Genomic DNA, 20,661 nt, shown 5'->3' on the forward strand with positions numbered 1-20,661 from the left:
TATTCCATAAAAGTTCATGTTTGAACAGAACAGAATTATATAAACCTGAAATAGTAATAATTTAAGTATGCCTGTGGTGTGTGGTTACATAGACTATCTAACACAAAAGAGTATTTCCTGTCACCTTTTAATTTAATATCCGTGTCAAATGAATTTGACTAACATAATAATATTGACAGACTGAATATATACAGATTTAAAATTACTGTTAATGTTCAATTAAAATGATTAAACTGGGGGGACATTATTAAAAACAACTGTTGTTGGTCAAATTGAATCAAGAAAATGGTCATCAATATCATCAAACAATAAACATTTCAATTGCCGAGCGTAAAGCCCTAAGAGCGTAAAAGATAGTTTGCAACATTACAGAAGAGCAATATAAAATTGATTTTGTCAAAAACACACTTTCGGGAAGTTGAAGATGACCTTCTGAATAATCTTATCACAAAAATATGTAATTTTCAGCAAGACGCCGGCCCCTTGATATTACAAATCTTTGATAAACAAAAAAAAATAAACTCAACTAAACAGCTGATATGACTTTTCAAAACTTGTTTAAAACAAACATTAAAACAATTTATAGACAACATTATATCCCTCAAGATACTAATCTATCAAGATAACTCCACTGTTTATTTCAAGCAAGAATTTTCTGTAAGGGGGTATATTTTCAGCACATTACAGATATATTTCCCTTATATCTCATGATCTTTTACTAAAAATAAGCTGTGAAATTGCTTTCTGATGGATTATTGCTTCAAAACGGATATATTTAAAATAAAGAAGTGAATTTAAATGATATAACAGAAATATCAGAAATATGCATGGTGATATTGATATATATCGCAAATATCAATTATCATGGATGCAGGCACAAAAAGTGATGTGATCATCGATTGTGAAGAGACAAGAAAATCTTTAAACAACTCTGAAACGTAGCATTGAATTGACGAGCATGGCGAATTTATATTTACAAGTCCAGGAATCAAAATTTACAAATTACGAAATGCGATAAAGTCACTGGTGTCACTTTATTATTTCCAGTTGCGGTAAGCCTTCGCCATTGGTTCGATTGTCCTTCTGAAACCAAAACAAAACATTTTATCATTAGTTTAATTTCAATAGGACAAATTTGAATTAATCCCTTACCACTTTACATATCGATCCCGCCAACGTATCATGATATTATAATAGCGAAGCGTTACAAATCAAATATGCCATATTAGCGGGTGTTTAGATACATGCAACCGAAATATAAATACGAAAAGCGAATTTTGCTTTAATGATTTATGAACAGAACTCTACCTATTAGGTCCATACTCTGACTCCAAAAAATAATAATATAACATGTATCTGTCAGACCCAGAATTCAAACCTGGGACCCACATTATAAGCCGATGTGTAAGCCATTCGGCCTTCATTAATTTTTGTATATATTTGGAAAAGTTATTTTAATAATAATTTTATAAAAGTTTAATTGAAGAAATATTATTTTTAACATTTATTTCCTGATAATCAATTATAATATCAATCCAATTGAATATTATTCCATAACAGGAATGAAGTTAACAGCGTGAGCTTTGAAACTGTGTTGCCACTCGCAATGCTAAATAGATATTTAGTGGCTATACTGCATCTGTTTGTGCATTAACAATTTTATTATAAAAAAATTATTTAGGAGGTTATAATAACTATTCATTTATAATATATTATTAAATTTACTTTACATAATATATTGTGCCGTTCGCACACTTTCACACCTCTTAACAATTAAAAAAATTATTTAATTAGATTAAATGTAATTTGACATGCATGCTCCTCTAGGAAATATACATCAATATTTTCCAACTATTTTCCTTTCAATAATTTGTCGAACAAATATTTTCAGACTGCCTTTCTACAAGGCATGCTCGCTTTTCACTCTCTAGAATATCGTAGATCACTTCTGCTCTTGAGACATTTTTGCCTGCTCTCATGAGGGATGGTTTCCAATCCTGATGTCTTAATGAATTTATATACGCCCGTCAATAACCTACGTGGGTTGCAGCCATGACCTCTTCTGGGTCAGAACTGTTTACTCGTGACAAGCTTGTCAGGCACCATGTGTAAGGGGCACAAAACTAAATCTATATCTCTATATACTCCTTCGCTCCCCTCCACCTTCTCAAATACATAAAAGGTTGGTATTCGACTATCTCTTGATAAGTTTATAAATAAAACACCTGATTGCTAATACGCCTTGTTAACTTTATTATACCCATTGATAAATAAATATTTTAAAGTGGTACCTACACTTTATGATGTTATTTTTTACATTCCTCTACTTCCAAACACATTTTCAGGAACCAATTACGTGCGAAAGTCGAGTGCCACCTGTATGTATTTTTATTTAGCGTGTTTGAATAGAACCAGTTTTTTTCAATTTAAATCTCATGTTGTGAATGTCCTGAATTCAGATTTGTGGGCTCAATTTACCGAGAGTACATCGCAGAGAAATGTCAGATTTTTTTAGTCAATACTTGAAAGCATCTAAGCGACACTTTTTGAGCATAGACAATCATTGAAAAATTGCTATTATATGGCTAAATCGCTATTATAAGCGTAGACAATAAGTACAAATAAACTTCAAACATTTTCAATTACCTAATTAAATTCGCCATTTTCAAAAATCAGTATAGCATATTGAAGTTCGCCAATGCATTTCATAAAATTTAAATAATTATAAAGTAACCTTTGACACAAAGACACTTGTGCTTAAACCTTCGTATAAAAACACTCTAAATAGGTAGGTAGGTAAGTATGCGAAAATAAGGAACATTTTTCAAAATAACGTTATAGATAACAATATTTTTTATATAACATTTAGCCGTGTTAACTAAACGATATTGTTATTATTTCAGATAATTCCGACTCAAATTTAATCAATAAAATAAGAAATACGAGTGAAAATGGCTTGAATGGCTTTTATTTACTCTTTGATTAGTGATTGTTTTTATAAGATAATAATATTTATCCATAGTCAGTATTCCGTATTTATTTTGTATTCATTTAATTAAATGTATAATAAATAAAACAGGCTCCAGTTTATGAGCCCCACGAAAACATTTCGCTTCCACAAACAAATGGCCCGGTCAAATAGCCTCGATAAAACGGCTCACACTGATTGAAATTAAACGTCACTGGTTTTCATTAAAATGCCACTTTTCCTACTTAAAACTTACCTTTCGGCATAATATACCTATCATAAATATTCATGAAGCGTGTTATCTTTCATATTAAATATTATACCAAACTAACCACGTATTTTTTTTTAATCTTAATTTTCTCGGTTATGCGTTAATACGGAATACTGACTATGGATATATATTACAATCTTATAAGAACAATCACTAATCAAAGAGTAAATAAAAGCCATCCAAGCCATTTTCACTCGTATTTCTTATTATATTGATCAAATTTGAGTCGGAATTATCTGAAATTATAACAATGTCGTTTAGTTAACACGGCTCAATTTTATATTTAAAATACTGTTATCTATAACGTTTATTTTGAAAAATGTTCCTTATTTTCGCATAGGTACCTACCTACCTATTTAGAGCGTTTTTATACGAAGGTTTAAGGCTCGCACAAACCAACGCGAATATTCACCAAGTACCCTGTCAAAATATCCCGAAAAAAGCACCCGCCATCGGTACGGAAGGTCCGGTCAAAAGAGTCTCAAAAAAAGCCAATGCCGCTGTAATGTTCCCTACTTACCTGTTGTTGTTAATGAACAAACATAACATTTATTCACGCACGGGATCAAAAGATACAATGAAAGCCATCAATTTGTCATATATTTGGCTATTTTTTGAGACTCTTTTGACCGGACTTCCGGACCTTCCGTATCGATGCGGGTGCTTTTTTCGGGTTATTTTGACGGGGTAAATGCGAATGGATGGCATTGTCTGAGACAAATTGTATCAATGTTAATATAAAATTATTGATATATTATTTGAATGCTCGATACCGAAACGTCAAACAATCGAAGCGCTCCATATTGAACTTTGTAAGATAATAACTTAATTCCCTTCCGAAATCTGAACGTCGCGTGCTCTTTCCCGTAAGCCAATACGAGCTTGATTGGCGAATATTCGCTGCGAATAATTCGCTTTGGTGTGTGCACGAATGTCTTAAGTTACTTTATAATTATTTAAATTTTATGAAATGCATTGACGAACTCTATTCTATACTGATTTTTGAAAACGGCGAATTTTATTATGTTTGATTTTTATATTTGTATTTATTGTCTACGCTTATAATAGCATTTTTGCCATATAATAGTGATTTTTTCCATGATTGTCTATGCTCAAAAAATCTCGTTTAGATGCTTTCAAGTATTGAAAGAAGAAATCTAACGTTTATCCAGGGTGTACGGTCGTAATATAGAGCCGATTTGTGTCATGTCCACAATGTTTTGTTTTTTTTTTAATAAATAAATAAATGAATATTCAAATCAATAAAGATACACAACTACATATTATGGCACGCGAACATCAATAATGAAACACTAATGAGTCACACTAACTCTACATTAATTTATAATAAGGTAGTTTTGTGTTTCATTAATTCGCACCGTGAGTGTGAAACCAAAGCATCTGCAAAAGACATATTTTGGATATATTAGGGTTTGAAGTCTTCGTTTTGTTAGGAGAAATGGAGTTTCTAAAAAAAAAACCATAATATTTGGTTCATATCTACATTATATTGCATGTTATTTCAGTTAGTTCACTTTTACATTATCAAGTTCACGACTTTTGCAGTTGTTTTGCATTTAATCTCAAATTTGAAAAATTTGCAGATGCCATGGTTTTACACTCACGGTGCGAATTGCCTGCATGTTCCATCAAGTATCAAGTAGTTAATAGTAAATTCATAACGTGAATGTATAAATATTTGTAACTCACCACATTGCCTTTCGAGAAGTAGAATTATTCCGTATACCGATGATTGTGATGTAGATAACAATATTAATTACATTTTAATGACAATGAAACATTTGGATGTGTTGGTAATGACAATGAAGATGTACAATGTATGTGTGTAGGGTGTGGTGTGTGTGTGTATGTTTATTGGGAACTAATGCGAGGTTGTTTCGGAATTGTGAGGCGTTGCAGTGCGGGTAAAGCAGATTTCTATGTGAGCGACCCCTCCTCCGGATCCTTGGGGGACTCTTTCTCTTCAGGGGTCTCGGACGGCGTGTCGCAAAGGTTGTACGGCTCTGGTTTGCGTAGCATTTTCAACTAGAAACGAAGAGAATTATCGTCAACCATCAAAATATTTATGGTAACTAGTATTGTAAAACTATAAAAAACAAACAACATCTCGACTATAACTGTTTACAATTGCATTTTATTGTGACAATATGTACTGCCAGCAATAAATCCACACATGTGTAAACGGGTTATAACAACCAATGTCTTTTGACATTTTAGTTATTGTAAAATGAAATTTTACCAAGTAAGTGCTAGTAAGTCAATTAATTAATAGAGGCTATTTATTTTAGGCGGACTGTATAGTCAGTAGTTGAAGTTCTTTGACCCAACTATTGACAAATAATGGTAAGAGGCAAGCATTACCTGTAACTGTGCATAGGTAATATTGGGAGTGAGGCAAACAAGCAGCACGGTCATGTTGTCGCAGCCCATCCCACCCATGGCGCAGTCGGGGGCCAGGCACAGTTGCATCAGCCGCTCGCAAACCACGCACGGCTCCAGCCCTTCCATCAGCGCCGTGCGGCAGTAGTTCACTGCATCCTGCGTACAAAATATTTATGTATCTAATACACCGATTAACAGATAACCTTATCACCGCTAGCCAATTTTTACTAGGTGGACACTTGTAGGCCAGCTATTTTTGGAATAAAATAAATCCCTGAGGCCGCGAATTTTTAGCAAAAATAAACCTTATTATTTTTTTTTTTACATATATATTGAAAGCTTATCATAAACACTAATCATATGCTAAATGTCTAATTATTGGACCAGTATTCTTACGAATATTAAATTATTCAAAACAAACGGCTGAGACTGGCATTCTGTCTTCAAAGACAGGCGAATAAGTTCGCGTTTTTTGTATGGCCGGCACTGTACGCTCGGCCATATCCGCGAACATGTTCGCTTTGACTTCACAGAACCGTAAAAAAGGCCTTGGCAATACCTAACAGGCCAAATATAATTTGCGGAAAAAAATCAAAAAACTACGACATCTCTAAAATCTCAGTTGTACCAAATTCATGAACTAATATGGTAAAATCTTTTAGGAACATTCCGATAGATGCCAGTATGTGTCCTATTTTAAAATTATTAGTTTTGACCGAATTATTAGTACTACCGATACATCTCGTATCTGGCGTAGCGAACTTGGACCATTTGACAAGATATCTCGTATCTGACAGTGATCGGGTAAAAAATATAAAATAGGCACAAAATAATAAATATTTGTGAAAACTTACCAAATCAACATGTTTTTCGAGTTTGTCGTGAATATTTTCACATTAAAATGATAAATATTGTTTAGAAAATAATATAAACAAACAGTTTACTCAGAAGTTATGACATTTACAAGAATGCACGAGTTAACTTGTCCATGGCCTGATGCGACGTACATGCATTGACAAGTTAACTCGTCTCTGGCAGTGATCAGTGACTATTCTAACTTACATTTAATTTTTTAAGAGAGAGTTCTTTGAATCAACTTACTGAAATTATGAATTATTTTTATGACATGTACACATCATATTTTAATGGGATTATTGATAAAAAAAATGGTGCATACACTTGTCTATATAAATAATAAAATAACTAAAGTAGACTGTTTCAAAAAACTATCTTTCAAAATATTTCAAATATGAGTTAGAACAACTGACGAAATATTATATATTATTTCAGTGTTACCTAGACGTATTTTCAAAATTCTTTGGACTGACCGGATGACAAATGTTGACATTCTCAATCGAATGGGAAAGGACCGAGAAGCTGGATAGTATCTAAACCAGAAAACTATAATACCTCACCACATTATGAGAGGACAAAAATACAGCATTCCCCAACATGTTATCCGTGGAAAGATCAATGGTAAACATAGCTGAGGACAACGCCAGATTTCATGGGTTAAGATCCTTCATGGTTGGTACAAGTACATCTCCACCAAACTGTGATGGTGGCCGACCTCAGTATAAAAAAAATGCATGATATGAAGAAGTGTTACCTATAGACTGGCATTGTTTTTTTAATATGGGGTGGGTATTAAAAAAAGTATCGCAAATATAAATTAAAAGTAGATACTAACAGCTGGGCTTACTAGGCTATTATTGAAATTTCTATAGCTGTGCGAGCGTCGAGCAATTTAAACTGTTGGCTGGCTGACTTTAAATCGAAGTGTAGCAATCATACCACTCAGCATTAAATGAGTGACACAATTCAATATTTGTGATTTGTTGTCAAAACAAAACAATAGAGTAATAATGGTTTTCAGCTTTCCTCAATTATGAGTAGATCAGTAGGGTTCGTTATGATTTGTTGATTGCGACAATATCTCTTGTAATATATGGACTGCATTTGTATAAATTGGAAGGACAATGCATGAATCGTCACTCACTCATCGAGTCCGTTACAAGACGCACTACTATTGCCAGTTCACTCGACATAGTCAATCGCCATTCCACTCGAATCAATGTATTCTTGTAACGACTAATAAACTCCTCTCAAAACATCCAACCAACAATGACCTTTTATCTCCTCCACATCATCTACCGCCAAAGAAGTAATCCACATTATTCACTTTGTCGAATAGGTTTTGTTTTCTAAAATTTTCGCATTCGCCACGAATGGTGGAATTCGCAGCGTATGGAAAGGTTGGTCGTTCGTGTAACCAACTAAATAGCTATATAAAAAGTTCGATTACAATGTGGATATATTTATAGACATAACTTGGTTGGAATAAATGATACTCACTTGACTAGATAGTACATCCCATATTCCGTCACAGGCGATCACCAAGAACTCCCAGTCCTCAGTGATTTTATGGACGACAACATCGGGGTACGCTGGAAAGATAAAATATAATATAGCACTAAAACAATGTTCACTTGCCGCATTTTATTCCCACCATTATAAAACAATTCCCACAATAACAATAATCACAAAACACTCAATTGAGTTTAATTGAACAAATATTGGGATATTAATTTCCTTCCACTTATAATTATTAATTAAATGATTTTCTAACAAAAACTAAATAAATAAATATGTTAGAACCTGAGAAGATCATATGGGCATCCACAGGAAGAAGGTTGTATTGACAATTTTTGTTTTTATGAGAAATGGATGTTAGCGACTTGCTTGACCTATTAGGTCTATAATCTGGTTCCAAAGACATATTGAAAAACAAGATGTGAAGTTTTTTTGCCCGACCCGAACTCAGGACTCACGACATTATAGGCTGACACATTACCCGCTCGGCTATCATGGGCGTATAAATAAATACACAAGATTTAATAATGTAACATTCATTGTTGAAAATACAGTCGAACTTGGTTATTACGAGGAAGATGGGACCGGCTGAATTTCCTTGTTATAAGCGTTACTCGTTATATCAGAGAATAGGTATTTTTAAATGAGCGGTCACATAACACAAAAAGTCGCAATTTAAACAAAAATACACAATTCGAATTTTTCCCCGAAACAAGCATGGCATTCGAAACTACAAAAGTTGTTTATTGTAATGAATGCTGGTAGTTAAGTACCTACTTACTTCACAAACCTTGGATTTTTTTTTCAACCATATGCGTGAATACTTTTTCAATCTTGTCAGCAAAAACACCAATTAGGTAGGTACTTAGACACTTAACTAGTGTCATAAACGTAATCTGAACCTGGTGGCATCCAGTCCGATTTTATTGCTTAAGATCGAATTGTTTTTAAACGATCGACACATTCATAGTTTTAAAAAAAATTTGACGATATTTTAGCTCGGTATATCCGATAAGGAGCTCATTATAAAAGTGAATAAATGTATAGAGAAAATCATAAACTAAAATGTCAACAAATGTTTTCTCGTTACATCCGAGATCTCGCTATATCCGTGATCGTAATAACCGAGCTCGACTGTACATACATAATTTGGAAAATAATCAAAGTTAATATGTAACGTTTTCTACGTTCATTTAAATTACTAAAAGATGGTAGCTATCATTGAACGAATTAACACAATTCTGTGTGCGAAAGGAAGAAGACGTTAAGTCTTAAATCGCTACTTTTCAGTACAGCCAAAACAAGATTAATTTTTAGACCATTCTGTTTGGGAAATCCAATGTTTCTGTATGGAATTTAGTAATTCAAAGGTGTTGATTTTACTTATCCTTTTTCTCATATGTGTATTATGGTTCATTTGCCATCTTTCACTCATTTTTCGTTTTAAGACTAATCGCCCTCTTCTTTTCGTCCAGAGAATTAACACCTCAGATGCGTAATTATTAGAAACTATCTCCATGGATAGTACTTGAGTACGTAGAATAATTGGTAAAGCACTCGCCTGTGCGTGCGATTCTTTTGTATTTGAATCCCACCATGTCCAAGATTTTTCCAAAGATATTTCTAATAGGCACGTTTCTGAGGCTTCATATTCATTCTTGAATATAAAATAATGTAAGAAACTATACGTACCAAACCAAGTACATAATATATACTACAATCCACATGCACTTGTCAAAATGACCAAACAAGTGTTCTTTCACAGTGAAAACTTTTATCAGTTAAAAAATACATTTCATTCGCAGATAATATTAATAAGAGTTTCTTACCTATAACAATCTGGTCCTTGGCTGAGACTTTGGGGTTATTCTTAAAGCAGAAGTCTCCTAGAGCTCTGGACATGGCCAAGTTGCCATTCACTCGGTTGAATTCAACATGGCCGCCCGCCGCTACAATTCGTTTCATTTCAGCTTCGTTGTTCGGTTTATGGTCGACGGACAATGGTGCCGCCTGCAAAATAAAGAATCCACGAGTAATGAGATATTCTATTAATAAATTATTATGTATCCAACAACACGTTTTTCCTCCATCTGTTTGATTTAATAAATGTTTTATAAGTATAAATTCACTCTATATTATAGATTAAATATTGCTTTGATGACAAATTTTAATTACGTAATTTTTCATTGTAATTAAAATGTTTATTTTCATTAAGGTCAAACAACAGGACCAATCAAAGAAATATAGAATACTGACGAATTTAAATATAAGATACAAAATAAATAAATAGGTGCTGGTCTCAATCACGGGTGTACAGAAAAGGTAACGTATTTCCACGATTATAAGACACATCCTTATTTTTATGTACCAATAATAAAAAATAAAAACACTGCGTAAACTTTATTATAACAGACAAAGTCATACAATCACAATAAAAAGGATTTTAAAATAGGCATATCAATTCTCCAATTACGAACATTCTCTGTTCACTTATGACAAATTTACATCCTACAGATCCGTTTCCGTGCTCTTCTCCATACACAATAACTTTTCTTTTCAATGCAGCATCATAATGTAGTCTTTTTGCCGACATTTGAAACGGTAATTAGGGACAAGATTTTTATTCAAACTCAAACGTGACTTAAAACTTTTGACTTTATTCAAAAATATATGAAAATCAACGATTTCGGTGAAGGCATGTATATTGTTATTTTACAAGTGTCTTTAAAAAAAATATGAAAAGTGATGAAAAGATGAAGACATGGAAAAGTCATTAACATTATCCACTACTGAATAAAGGATTCCCATAGCTCCTTCCGCTCCACAAATTATTTCTCCTCCACTATAATAAATATGTGAATGATGTAATGTGTGTATTAATGTATTACCCTTCCGTTGATGCTGGCAACGGCTCGGGAGTCTCCGATGTTGGCGCAGTAGAGAACATTGTCCTTGATGAGGACCACCACGGCCGTGCTGCCGGCTGCTTCCTGCCGCAGACAGTCCTCGCTCTGCATCACCGCATCCAGCTCCAAGAAACCCTGCAAATATACACAATACAATACTCCGTTACCCTCCATACATTTATCATGTGATGATCCCTTGTTTAAAACATTTTTATTGTTGTTTAGCATTCGATCAATTACAGTAAAATATATTAAAAGATAAATTGAGCTGATTACTTAGCGCAACAAAAGCCCAAATCAAAAAAACTATTCTATTATAATAAATACATTATCAATTTTCATTAATAGGAATCTAACATTCTTAAATCTTGTGTATGTTCAGTGTTGAATAAAAAATTATGTTAGTGCAAGGACATCTTATATAATATAATTTTATATTTTCCAAAAAATTAAGCTTGAAATATGCACGAGTCTTCTGCGCAGTTCAAATTTAAAAAACATTATTAAGAAGTTGATAACAGCTGAATAAAATTAATCATTATAGCCCATTTACACGTGCATGGATTTACTGCTGGCAGTACATATTATTGCGGCCATAACAAAGAAAAGAATGTGTAAAACGTATTATCGTGCAAGTTGCATGTGTTATGTGCCATTCAAATTCTGTAACTGTTAGTGAGTCAGCCAGTCGAATTCGACCGGCTGAAATAATGAGTTCATTGTTTCTTTTACATGTTAAATCTTGATCATTTCTTAAGTTTGTTGCATCATCTTTATTGTTCCTTTCTAGTAGTATTCCAATATATAAAACACTCTTCAGTCGGACTTCCAACAGAAAACACATATTGTACCTAGTAATATTCAACCTTATATTAGTATACTAGTAATAATATGTTATGAGATTTTGTGTTATTAACCGGAAATAAAGGATATCAATTAAATACAATAATAATATCTTTTAATAATTCCAACCCATAACACATGGATCAAAAAAGTTCAGCGGCTTCTGAATTTTCACATGATAGTTGCAACTTGTACAATATATGTGCATGAGCAGTAGATTTTTAGTGGCGATCCTGATGATTTTGAAAGCATTTTAAAATTCACTGATTTTTACAACCTGTCCGAACCTGTCAAATAGCACCACACAACAACAACAAACGCATTCACCTAATTATTGTATTATTAAGTCACATTTCTCTGTATTTTTATTATAAAAATTGTTAACACTTATTTGAATTTTGCTTTGAATTTGTAATTTGTTATGTTCATTACAAGTAAAATAAATAAATTTGATTTGATGCCTGAAGAATGACATTGGCAAGACAGTAGTCAGCACATTTGTATGTAAACAGTTATTGTAGCAATAGTTTAATTTACACACTATTGTTGCCAATAAATTCTGCACATGTACAGGCGCTATTACGCACTGAAAAAACAGTTATTAATTAAATTACATGACATGCAAATTATATAATATTGTGTTACATAGTTCCTTAAAATGATGGGAAACATTTTGTAAAGCATGAAAAAGATTTATTGGAAGGTTTAAGACATTCTGGCCATTTGGATGACTTTGGATGATTAATTAATTAATAATACTTTTACATACAGAAGATAGTTTCTTTGACAGTGATAAAAAAATGATAATGAGATTAGGTACCAACTTTATAGCGGGACTTTGGGCAATCTCATTATGTTATTTTATATGAGGCACATTCTTAAATTATAAATATCAGCATAAACTTAAGAGAGTACTTCAGTGGAATGGCAAATAATTTTCAACTATATGTGCGACGAAATTTTGGACTCGCTGGCAATCGGAGAGCGAAAGCTAGCTGTGAACACGTCAATTTGTTTCGTGATGGCGACGAGGGTATCAATTCTTAAATCGTGTAAAGATGACTAAAAAACGTTACCCATTTACTTGAAAAAGAAAACATGTCAATGAATATATTATTATTGTTACTAATAGAACAATAAACAGAACATTAAATGGACGCATGTTGGATTTATATGACAAATTATATTTCATTCGATTTGCACAATCCGCGCATCGCTTAGCCACGATCTTTTTAGACCATGCCTCAACTGAGGTATAGCCTTAAACTATAAAAAGAATTTAGATATTTTTTCAACATCCTCGAATGTCAACTTTAAAAAATTTGGTTAACACCGGACACCATCTATAAGCATAATGGTAATATCATTACCTCGATTAATTAAAAAACTGGATCGCCCTTCCATTTGCAGAATAATTTGAAACATCTGATATGTAATATTGTGTTTGTTAAAATTAATTTGCATGTTATTACCGATGTCAGTATGTACATAACACACTATGCAAACTTTCATACGTGATATTTTTTAATAAGCTATTAGATAAATACCTGTTTTAATGACTCTTCGATATTTCCGAGTTGGTACTCGGGCCGTTCCACGACATACTTGTGCAAATGTTTGCCTGCATACTGTGCTATGGCTGCGCCTGTAAGTCAATATTAATAACATAAGCTGTGATAGATAAAAAAATGATATTGTCAAAAATGTCCACTGATTGCGGGGTTTCCCCAACTACACACAGCTCACAAAACAATATCGGAAATAATTAAAAAAAAAAAAAAAAAACAGTAGACCTTCGAATGCAAATCATTTGTTGAGACTTACTGATGCATCTGATCTAAATATTTCCATCTCCAAAAACTTGTGTATTTGCCCAAAAAATTTGTATGCATTTGAAACATCTTCGAAGTGACTTGTGAATTGTAAATTGCGGCAGGTATTGAAAAAAATTTTATTTAATTTCAATATATTTTTTATTAAAAAAATCGGTACTGTTCGGTTATACGGAATACAGCGGAAAACACATTTTGAAAATAGCCGATAAACTGGATTATTTGTTAGGTTAACCTAACCTAACCTAACCTAACCCAACATAACTTAACCTAAACTAACCCAAACTAACAAATAGTCCAGTATATTGGGTATTTTTAAAATGTGTTTTCCGCTGTATTCTGTATAACCGAACAGTACCAAAAAATCATACATTTTTGGCTAGTTTGTATAAAACTCTTGTATAAAACTGTATAATACTCTACGATTTGAAGGTATGTCTTGTACATCATCAATGCTAGTAAAATAGATTGTAAACACAAAAAAAAGCACAAAAAAACTTAAGTTTACTTTAGTGTTGAAATTATATAAACATAAACAAAGAATGTCAGTAACAAATGACTGTAACATTCAAGCCGAAACGCAGTGACAGACAGTATATTGCGTTAATTAGGGGATAAGTCTTATAAATTGAAAAATTAATTGAATACCTATACTTAATTACCCATAATTCATACGTGCATAAATAAGAAAATGTAAAATCAAATCAATTCCCCTGATTTACCAAATTCCTCACAGATATGATATTATCCAATACTCAATCTTCCTTTGGTTCTCTTGAATAGTAGTGGTTTTAGACTCTCTATTTTCCATTCACACTTTTCTCATTTATCCAGATGCCAAAGACTCATACCACCGAAAAAAAACTAAAAAGCCTTGTATCATTGGCTTAATAATTAAACTATAGACGGGTGATTAAATTGCTTGAATCAATGCAAATGGTCACTGTCTGGTTTTATCTCCCAATGAATGGAAATTGATATAAAATAGTTTACCTCCATGTCCATCGTACACGGCGAAGAAAGCCGCAGAAGGGTCATCGGGCAAGGACAGAATGTGAGTGTGCGAGTCTTCCATGGAAACCCTCCATCCCTGCATGCAGGAAGCTCCCACTTTAAACTTCTCATCTTGGCACACGGATGACTGCTTTTCCGTCACCGGCTCTGACAATGTCTGCCCCATGGATCTGTAATAAAATACACATCTTTAAAAAAAAAAATTCGACCATGTCCGATCCTAATAAGACCATGTAGGTGTTCACAAAGCGGAGGTTTGTATTTCCAGGTTTTTAGGAGAAATGGATGTCAGCCACTTGCTCAACTTATTAGGTCCATACTCCGACTCATACACAAATTGTAAAATAATATGTCTACTTGCCAGACCCAGGATTCGAACCTGGGACCCACGACGCTATAAGCTGACGCTTAAGCCGCGCGGCCATCATAGCTGGTGAATAATGAGAACCGAATCTTAGGCCACCCTGCACACAGACGCGATTTAATCCACGTAGTCAAAATATCAAAAAACTCAACTGTAGAAATATTTAATCCAGCTTAGTGTCATTGTACAGGAATATGTCATCAGATGCAGAAACAGTAATTTTGTATTGGCATTGGAGAAAAATAAAAGGGTGGAAATATTGTATGTATATTATGCAATAATTATACATAATATTATGCAAGTGCAGTGTTGTAAACTGTAAGAAAATCATATGCGCCTCCACAGAGTGGAGGTTAGTATTAACAAAATTTTTCGTTTTTACGAGAAATGAATGTTAGCCACTTGCTCAACCTATTAGGTGCATGCTCTGACACCAAACACACATTGAAAAACAATTTGTGTATTTGCCAAACGCAGGATTTGAACCTGGTACCCACGACATTATAAGCCAACGCGTGAGCCGCTTGGCCATCGTGGGCTGTCAGATGCTTGCATTTACTCTTGGCTTAAAAATGCTTTACATGGTTACACTTAGTGGTTATGATCGAAATTTCTCGATTATTTATTTTATCAGAAATATCGAGAATGGCATTACTCGAAAAATCACAGCAAGAATATATAAAACATTTTTATAAATTTGAAAGTCAGGATTGAATTTGACTGTTTTATAAATGAAACACCCAAATAAAAAAATTGGTTTCGCATTGAAAAAAGTGTTTTATGGCGAAAGAGCTAAGAACGACGTATAAGCCGCTCGGCCACCGTGGCCGTATACGAATTCTCGAGATGATATTTTTCGATCACAATCTCTAGTCGAGTACCAAATATTGAAAGCCCTCAATAGACTGAGAAACATGCTAGGATGCACCTAAGACAATATGGTTCTCTAACAACCGAGCCCCGGCAAAATACAAAGCATGAATCAACTATTTTCCTATTTTCATCCACGACAAGATCCTACAAGCCGAGTATAATGATGTTGCCTTTGCTAACTTATGAAGCGACATACTGTAAACGTTGAAGACCGAACGCAACGAAGCCAACAATAATCTTAAAAGGTTTCACCCGGGACATCTTTGAAAAGTGCCTGACATCATATCAGTACACAACGGCGACATATGAGGTAGTGGAAGGAAAAATTATTAAAACCATACTTAATGCATTTTTATCGAGGAGTGACTATTTTAATCTCAATTTAGTATTGTGGCTTTTAGATAAGTATCGGCGAACACGAGTGGGAGTAACAGAATTTATTTATATACAAATATTGTTCATGCTTCACTTCCACCACTGCTACAATTACCGATAGTGATCTCACTGTGACGTAACAATAGATTTTACCAAAAGATAATGTCTGAAAACAACTAATTACATTGATTGATGTTACATCAAACTGGCAGTTTGTATCCATTCAGAAAATAATTATTATTATCAATGATAAAGATATTGTAGGATATCCAAAAAAAAAAAAGTTGTTCAAACTTTCAAAAGAATATGTTGCTATTTTATATCGGGACACAACTGGTTTCAACGAGTTTTCCTACTACAGTCAAACACGGTTATTACGATCTCGGACATAGCGAGATCTCGGATGTAATGAGGAAACATTCGTTGACGTTTTGGTTTATGATTTTCTCCATACATTTATTCACTGTTATAACGAGCAACTTATCGGATATACCGAGCTAAAATACTGTTAATGTGTCGATCGTTTAAAAACATTTCGACCCTAAGCAATAATTTCTGATCGGACAGGATGCCAACGGGGACGGATTACGTTTATGACACCAGTTAAGTGTCTAAGTACCTACCTAATTTTTGTTTTCCCCGACAATAATGACAAGTATCCACGCATATGGTTGAAAAATCTAAAGTTTGTGAAGTCCGTAGGTACCTACCAGCGTTCATTACAATAAACAACTTCTTTTGTAGTTTATGAAGGCCAAGCTTGTTTCAGGGATTTTTACGATGGTTTTCAGATTTTTTATTTTCGACTTTTTTTGTTATGTGACCGCTCATTTAAAAATACCTATTCTCTGATACAACGAGTACCGCTTATAACAAGCAAATTCAGTTGGTCCCATCTTCCTCATAATAACCAAGTTCGACTGTGATAATTAAATAAGCATGAAAGACAAATAAATTGAAGGGTACATGGCATAAACAGGCTCATCGACAAATTGATAATTGTTGAGGAGAGCAAAAAGAAGAATGAAATCGTTATTGGTTGAAAAATGGGTTTAATATTAAGTAAAAGAATTTATATATTTATTTTGAAATATAATAAAAGTGAAAAAAAAGGTAATAAAACATAATATCCTACGTTTTTGTGCAGCTGTATACACAATGAGCTGATTTTTGCCTAGACTACAATTTCTTCCCCCTTCAATTATAAAGCAATGAAATCAGTTTTTGTAGTTTTAATGATACTATTCTTGAGCACTTCCTCTGTTGAACACATTGGCATTTGAATTTCAAAAATGAAAAAATGCGATGAGCCTGTTTTTGGTTCAATTTGTAATCATCTTGCAATAACACTGGACATTTTCTTTCACTACCATTAGACCAGGGCTGACTATAATAGTCAGGCCGGGGCACTTATGGCCGGGTCAGGCGAGTTATGATGGTGATTATCTTCGAATGCAATGCGGTAACCTATTCACAGTAAATGAAAATATTAAATATTTCATTCAAATTAATTCATGCACTACCATTTTACAACAATATTGCATTTGAAGAATAAGCAACAATAGCACTACGATCGAAATTTGCAGCTTCGTGCCCCGTCCTAATATAGTTGGCCTTGTAGTAAAGTAGTAAACCCTAGGTCAGTGATGGCGAACCATTTTTGTGTGACAAGCGGGTATCGTATGAATTTTGTACTGGCTAGCTTTATAGGCGATTACATGATAATTTGAAAGAATATTAAGGTATATAAAATTTATAATGAAACATTTTATTCCTAACATTCGATTATATCCCAGAACGGATTAATAAGATAGCAATGTAAACGCTGTCACTATAAACTGAGGCCTTGAAGCAATTTTTGGTTCGTTACTTAACGACTATCAGGCCATAAAACACAAGAAATGCAAAGCTAATATTACCAATATTCAATGCGTGATTTGTTTATGTGACATACTTTAACGCATATTATGACACAGACTTAAGTATTGAAAGTAACATATTATTATTCTTTAAAGTGTTTAAGCACACTCAAGAATTATACCTTCTCAAAGCCTCACCCAGAAAGTAACCCACTTCCTTTACATGTGTTCCCTGGCACTACCTGTGACAATTACATGAAGAATTGAGTCAATTTCTCAGGCTTGTATTACTAACAGATCTACAATTTACATCTCTGCTACACTGAATCTCTCCTTGCATGATGCAATATTCCAGGCATGTCCAACATGTAGTTCGGAAGATGTATTTTGGACACGATCGCACCATAACAATTAAAATGTGAAAAATTTGCACAGTTGCAATATATGACTTGACGGTGACTTTAAAGAGTAAGCATAAACCATTCCTATTTATATTTCCTCACCAGCTTATGTGAAGATGGTTTTTAAATTGACTATGAAGAATCCTGCGTGATCTCGTGGTATCACTTGATTCGTATTGCATCACTCATGGCCTGCCTCAGCAGGTCTATTCTTAAAGGTTATCACTTCAGCGCATTTCCGTTATTATCATTGTTTCAAATTAGCACGGAAGGAATTCTATACACTAAACGGTTATCGGCAGCTATCTCTAATTCGTAATACGGTGAAAATTTAGGTTGGTAGACATGTCGGTCAGATTCGGATATGTTCGTGCTGCCGAACCCAAACGGATAAGACCGAAGCCAAACGGATAAAGCCGAACCAGCGCCATCTAATCAGTAATGAGCCGAACACAAGAATTTTGTATTGACACATCAGACATAATATTACCATTATATTAGTCGTCATTGCGATTGCAGTAAAACAGTTGGATCTTGCGTCTCATTTCTCAATATTCAAAATGGCCATACTCAGTCTCGTTCTCACGTTAGCACGCCCAACAAAGGTGCAGTTAAAAGATATCACGTTCAGACGGTTAACTTTTTTACACAATTAACCGCCAGAATACATAAAGTGATAAATGTGATATATTTATCGCAATTAGCTCTTTTTGATGTTAAGTGATATGTTCGAATAGGCCTGCAGGAGTGAGGGAAGAGAAAATGTGAATCTCTGCACTTTAAACTGATGAGTAGTTTCCTTTCCCATTGTGCAGTATACTATTTACAGTAGGAGAATAGTTTGACAATTAGTGCGATGTGTCCCGAAAAATGAAAGCTTGTAATTTACCATTACGAAGAGGAAATTGAGCATTTCTTTGTGACGGTGAAAGAGAAGTATTGCTCTTTAATTGGTACAGCTTCTGTATCCTCAGCCATATATATTAAGTTTGATTAAATTTAAAAATTATAATGGGAGAGTATGGTAGATTGCAGCCTACATGGAATTGGACATGCCTGCCATAGAGCAACAGAGACCAAACACAGCATTTAATCATTATATTCAAACTCACAATCATTATTATTTATTTTGACAGCTTAGTCAAGATTAAAATGAGTAATTGCCTTGAGATAGTATTGATACGTATTCACATTGACTTTGATGCATTTGAATTGAAATTGTGAAATTGACAACGACGAGAATATTAGTTTTTAGCAGAAATCTACACAACAACCTGCTTGATTAGCGATATATAAAATGTTTCCTTTCGTCACTGAAATACTAAATATGACCTAAACCAGTAATAGTTATTTACACATTTTTAACTATTAGGTTAAAAGAAAGTGGTATCAGACAACCGCACAAGTAGACTAGCAAATAATAGATGGAAAAACAATAAAACGGATTAACTCTTAAATATTTCTACATAACAAAATATTATATGGAATTAAATACTTAAATACAAAGGAAATCGTTTTCGATTTCGGTTGACTCACTCATTTCTGACGTTATAGGTACCTAAACCATGGGAAATTTGCAGCGGTTTATTATAATAAACAATCGGTTGATATAATTTGACAAAACGTAGTGTATCCGTGTTGCTTTCTGTGCTTCGCGATTCAACAAAATAGGCTTTGTTCTCTATCTGCTAGTGTTAAATCAAACAAATTTGTGTGTCATAAACAGAAACAGAATCATAAAAATCAACATACCTGACGGAAAAATAAACCTACCCAAATTCACAAAATTTCCTTTCTCGACATATAAAACTTAAAATGACAATGAAATTGCGTGATATCAATAATTAAGATAGAGTTTCTGTGATTTACCAAACCATATCTCTTTTCGCGCAAGACATTTGACAGATTGTTGATAAGTATATGTGTGAAGACAGTGGCAACTGGCGAGAGGTCATTTTTTTAATGTTGGTCAATCTCTCTAAAAATTATAATGCCAACTCTTCTCTACTTTATCATTAATATTTCATAGAAAAGATTACAACAATTTTTAACAGAACTGCGCCATTTAAATGAATCAAAAAATGTTATATTTCCTACATTCATCTGACAATCTTATATACAATAATATGACGTCTAAATTATATAAAATCTACAGTGCAAAACAAAAAAAATAGAGAGA

At 33.5% G+C, this 20,661-nt stretch overlaps 1 protein-coding gene across 3 annotated transcripts; it reads right to left on the bottom strand.

Moving 5' to 3' along the window:
- Positions 1-448: 448 nt before the first annotated feature.
- On the bottom strand, positions 449-20,420 carry LOC147077993 (putative protein phosphatase 2C T23F11.1). Of its 3 annotated transcripts, none has more exons than XM_085961097.1 (9): positions 20,352-20,420; positions 14,590-14,780; positions 13,312-13,409; positions 10,904-11,056; positions 9,845-10,025; positions 7,998-8,089; positions 5,622-5,798; positions 4,950-5,285; positions 449-1,083 (listed from the first exon to the last, which is right to left on the bottom strand). In XM_085961097.1, the coding sequence occupies exons 2-8, from the start codon at positions 14,774-14,776 to the stop codon at positions 5,178-5,180; spliced, it is 996 nt and encodes a 331-aa protein (XP_085817223.1). In that variant the 5' UTR covers positions 14,777-14,780; positions 20,352-20,420; the 3' UTR covers positions 449-1,083; positions 4,950-5,177. The 3 variants fall into 3 exon arrangements, with proteins under 3 accessions (XP_085817223.1, XP_085817221.1, XP_085817222.1); XM_085961095.1 differs by having other exon boundaries at positions 20,256-20,420; XM_085961096.1 differs by having other exon boundaries at positions 20,235-20,420.
- Positions 20,421-20,661: the final 241 nt, after the last annotated feature.

The sequence above is a fragment of the Rhyacophila brunnea genome, unplaced genomic scaffold (genome assembly GCF_057557595.1).
Source record: "Rhyacophila brunnea isolate RB1 unplaced genomic scaffold, BYU_Rbru_1.0 scaffold_12, whole genome shotgun sequence".
Taxonomy (NCBI): domain Eukaryota; kingdom Metazoa; phylum Arthropoda; class Insecta; order Trichoptera; family Rhyacophilidae; genus Rhyacophila; species Rhyacophila brunnea.